The sequence below is a fragment of the Saccostrea echinata genome, unplaced genomic scaffold (assembly GCF_033153115.1).
Source record: "Saccostrea echinata isolate AGI-Se365-2 ecotype Australia unplaced genomic scaffold, CSIRO_AGI_Sech_v1 ptg000012l, whole genome shotgun sequence".
Taxonomy (NCBI): Eukaryota; Metazoa; Mollusca; class Bivalvia; order Ostreida; family Ostreidae; genus Saccostrea; species Saccostrea echinata.
The window spans coordinates 14,205,455-14,209,955 of record NW_026889761.1 but is presented as its reverse complement, the minus strand read 5'-3'; the positions used below and the strand labels follow the sequence as shown (position 1 = coordinate 14,209,955).

The window sequence follows — 4,501 nt, the reverse complement described above, 5'->3', positions numbered from 1 at the left end:
ACCTCCCATGTGGGACGAATGAGGGGAATTAAAAATCCACACTGCTCTAGTTTGATTCAAATAGTTGTTGATAGGACCATCTTCAACATTTAAAGTCTGTAACCCAAGTTCATCTGTTGCACCAACAAAGTTTGTTCCTCTGTCAGATCTGAACACTGTCAAAGGTCAACGTAACGATTCAAATCGACGTAGTGCATTAATAAAGGAAGAAATTGACATTTCTTCTATGATCTCTATATGAACTGCTCCTGTAGACAAACAGCTGAACATAATAGCCCATCACTTGCTGTTGATCAGTCCACCACGTGTTTTTCTAGCTACTACTTTCCATGGGCCGAATGTATCTATCCCGACTGATGTAAGTCTATCACAAGGTAGATCAACCATTTTTTGATGTTCAAGTTTTCCACGCAACTTCTTACATGTAATACACTTGTGAATGAATGACGATATAGTTCGTTTTGCGCTGATCAGCCAGAATCCATTCTGCCGCAGGGCTCCTTCAGTGATATGTCTGCCTTGGTGACTGACGGATTCATGGTAGAACCTTATGAGAAGTGTAGCAATATGGTGATTTTTAGGATCTATGATTGGATTGATTTCTCCCTTTGGCAGCACATGTTTCACATTGTTGAGTCGCCCACCAACTCTGAGTATATCATCACTATCCAAAAACGTACAAAGAGCTGAAATAGTACTATTCTTTGGTAAAGACCTTTTTTCTTTTAGACACTGGACTTCTTTGTCGAAAAACAGTTTCTGTACTTCTCGCAGTAGGAATTTTTCAGCATCTTGACATGACTGCACGCTTGTACTTTCTCTGCACACATGTCATCCCGAACATGTATGATGATGCTTGTGTTTGAATGTTTGGACAATATGCTGAAGGATTGCAACTGATTTGATTAGAGTTCTCCATTTTGAAAATTTTTCACACAGTTCCGTTAAAGGTTTCTTGGATGTTTCAACTGTAGTTTTTGTTACCTTGACATCTGGACGAATTTCTCTGTCATTCTCTGCATCAATTAATGGGTATGGAGAATCCTCAATGGTCTCACTGTCATTACACCGTTCTAAAAGCCATCGAGGTCCTTGTAGCCATTCACTGTTTGTTAGTTGTTCACATGAAGTATTTTTTCGTGTAGAACAGTCAGCTGGATTCTTACTAGAAGGTACGCAATTCCACTGATCAGCAGAAGTTCTTTTCAGTATTTTGTACACACGGTTTGATAAATAAGTGTAGAAACGTTTTGTCTCATTATGAAGATATCCGAGAACAACTTTACTGTCTGTACAGTATTTCACAATACTTGGTTTCATGTCTAATTGTTCCAATACACTATTTCCGATTTCTGATGCAAGGACGGCTCCACACAATTCTAATCTGGGAACGGTGTGTCCCTTAACCGGTGCTAATTTGGACTTTCCTAGAACAAATCCAAGGTATATATTGTTGTCAGCATCTATGACCTTTGTGTATGCTACAGCTGCAATGGCTCTCTCTGACGCATCAGCGAAAACGTGTAATTCTACGTTGCTGAGACTGCTCAAAGATACTGGTAAATACATGCGTTTAATCCTCAGATCTTGTATATCTTTCAAACATGTCTTCCAGTTCTTCCACTTGGAGACTAGAGAGGATGGTAGAGGCTGGTCCCATTCAATACCAGTTGTTTCTCTAAGGAGAATTTTCCCTGCAATGGTAACAGGCGACAGAAATCCGAGTGGGTCAAAAATGCTGTTAAGAAATGAAAGCATTCCTCTCCGAGTGTGTGGTTTTTCATCTTCTTGAATTCTGAACACAAAACAGTCTGTATTTAAGTCCCACGATAGACCAAGACTATGTTGGATAGGTAACACAGAAGTATTTTCTCCAAACTGAATATCTTTAAGATTCTTGTTCAGGTCTTCTTTACAAAAAATGTTCAAAATTTCCCGATCATTGGAAGCAATCTTATGTAGGCGGATCTTGCCCATATCCCGTAAAGCTGTTTTAGAACGCATGACTAAGTCCAACACTTTCTCACGAGATGGTGATGACACTAACCCATCATCTACATAAAAGTTGTTGTGCACGAAGTAATTCACATCTGAACCATAAGTGTCTTCACAGTTTTCTGCTATTTTCCTAAGGCCGTAACTTGCTATAGCCGGAGACGGAGCATTGCCAAATACATTCGGTACTCGATGAGAGGGAGTTCTGGATTATTATTTTTGTACCAGAAAAATCTAAGAAAGTCTCTTTGTTCCTCTTTAACATAAAACTGGTAGAACATCTGTTCTATGTCGGCAATGAGAGCATATTTGTCCTTGCGGAAGCGAATCAATTTTCCAAGGAGACTGTTAGTACGGTCAGGTCCTTTCATCAACACTTTGTTGAGTGAGATTCCCTCGTAGACAGCGGATGAGTCAAATACTCCTCTCACTTGATTTGGTTTCTTTGGGTGGTACACACCAAAGATGGGAAGATACCAACTTCCTTATCATTTGTGCTGAGAGTAGGGGCTACTTCAGCAGCACCACTGTCAAACACTTTCTTCATAAATTCAATGAAATGAGTTCTTTTCACTTTGTCTTTCTGCAGACTTGCGTCCAGAATCTGTGCTCTCCTCCATGCTTGTGGACGATTATTTGGCAAAACAGGCCTTGGTGAACGAAATGGAAGTGGAGCAATCCATTTGCTGTTTTCATCTCTGTGGAACTCTTGATCCATGATGGTTAGAAATTTGCGATCTTCCAAGGACAATCCTATCTTGTCATCATCATGTGATCGATGAAACAAAGTGTCACAAGTTTCTGTAGCATGAATTTCTTTCACATGAAAATGGTTTTCACAAGGTTCAAACTGTGTCACACGTCCATTGTTAAGAATTGAAGTTTTCATAACATTCACATGGTCAGGCTTGTGTACTTTTCCAAGACAAACATCGCCGATTATCACCCATCCTAATCCTAATTTTTGAGCGAATGGGGCTCCTTTTGGTCCAGTAATCTGATCAAACACATGATGTACCTCTGGAACATCTCTGCCGATTAACAATCCTATATTAACATTTTCTTTAATTGACGGTAGTTGATGTGCAATACAGTTCAAATGTTTGTGGGAAAATGCAACATCAGGTGTGGGAATTTCTGACCTCTCATTTGGAATTTCATCACATTCAATTGCTACTGGAAGTTCACAATGATAATTATTCGACACTGATTGAACAAACAAGCCATCAATCCTTCTTCCTGTCATGGTAGTTGTTCCTGCACATGATGAGAGAGAATACTGGGGAGAAGGTCCATGAACATTTAGACGGTCACATAGACTAAGGGAAATAAGTGTCCTATTGCTCTGATCATCCAATATGGCGTACACTTTCTCAACTTTGCTGGGTTGATCTTGTAGATAAACATTTACCAACACAATTTTTCCACATGAACGTCCAATGGAAGGTTTGTCACATAACACTGTACACTTGGATGATACATTTTCAGATGAACGACTCTCCCCGCCATGCTCTACTCTAGGTTCAACATGATTGTCATTCACTTTCTTCAACCTGTCGACGTGCATTAAAGTCCGGTGATTAGTACTCCCACATTTGTCACACTTTACTTTCACTTTACAGTCACGTGAGCCATGACTTGTCGATTCACAACACTTGAAACATATATGTTTCTCTTTCAAGAACTTGCGTTGATCTTCAGGTGTTCTGATTAGAAACTGTCTGCAACTCAATAATGAATGTTCAGGTTTATGAATTGGACAACGTTTTATAGTTTCATGCTGTACATAAGTCTTCCGATTCACAATGAAGTCTCTCTTATTTTCTCTCTTAGGTATTGAACTAGCTAATGTTCTTGAACTTTCATACATGAATGCTGGGTCATTCTTCGTTTGACTCATCGTTGAATATTTTGTGTTAAGTCTTAAAAGTTCATCTTCAATTTTGCGTAGTTTCTTTAAATCACTATCCTTTGACTGATCAACAAGAATCAGAAAATCTTCCATTTTTCTTCATAAGTTGCTTAATTTCTTTTGATAGTCATTAATTTTACCTAAGTAAAGTTCTTGGCCTGCGACTGTTCTTACCCTTTGTCTGTAAACACGCTGTCCTAGTTCTTCATCCTGAAGTATTGGATCATGTTTCACTGGATCAGTTTCTCCTGGAGCAGGTTCATGCCTACCTTGCTCTAATTTCCCTGGATCAGGTTCTCCTGGAACAGGATTGTCGGCCATTGTAGACTAGTCCAAAAAAATCTTCTAACTAATCTGCCTTTTGCATAGTTAACCATCAATCAATACACCACGCAAAGCACTGTTCAAAACTTTATTTACATCTTTGGAGCATATGATACGCATATGTGTACGAGTATGTAGCATAATGATGTATGGTGATGTACGATGACGACGATGATGATGGTAAGAAGCTACAAATAACAGTAACTTACATAAATATAATGTTACACAGCTCAAAAATATAACAAGTTCATATAAACACTAGTAAATAAG

General features: G+C 38.9%; 1 protein-coding gene across 1 annotated transcript; it reads right to left on the bottom strand.

The window, feature by feature from the left end:
• Positions 1 to 2,179: 2,179 nt before the first annotated feature.
• Positions 2,180 to 4,228, bottom strand: LOC133185041 (uncharacterized). Its single transcript, XM_061320104.1, has 2 exons — positions 4,082 to 4,228; positions 2,180 to 3,970 (listed from the first exon to the last, which is right to left on the bottom strand). Exons 1-2 carry the CDS (start codon positions 4,226 to 4,228, stop codon positions 2,423 to 2,425), a joined length of 1,695 nt encoding a protein of 564 aa, XP_061176088.1. The 3' UTR covers positions 2,180 to 2,422.
• Positions 4,229 to 4,501: the final 273 nt, after the last annotated feature.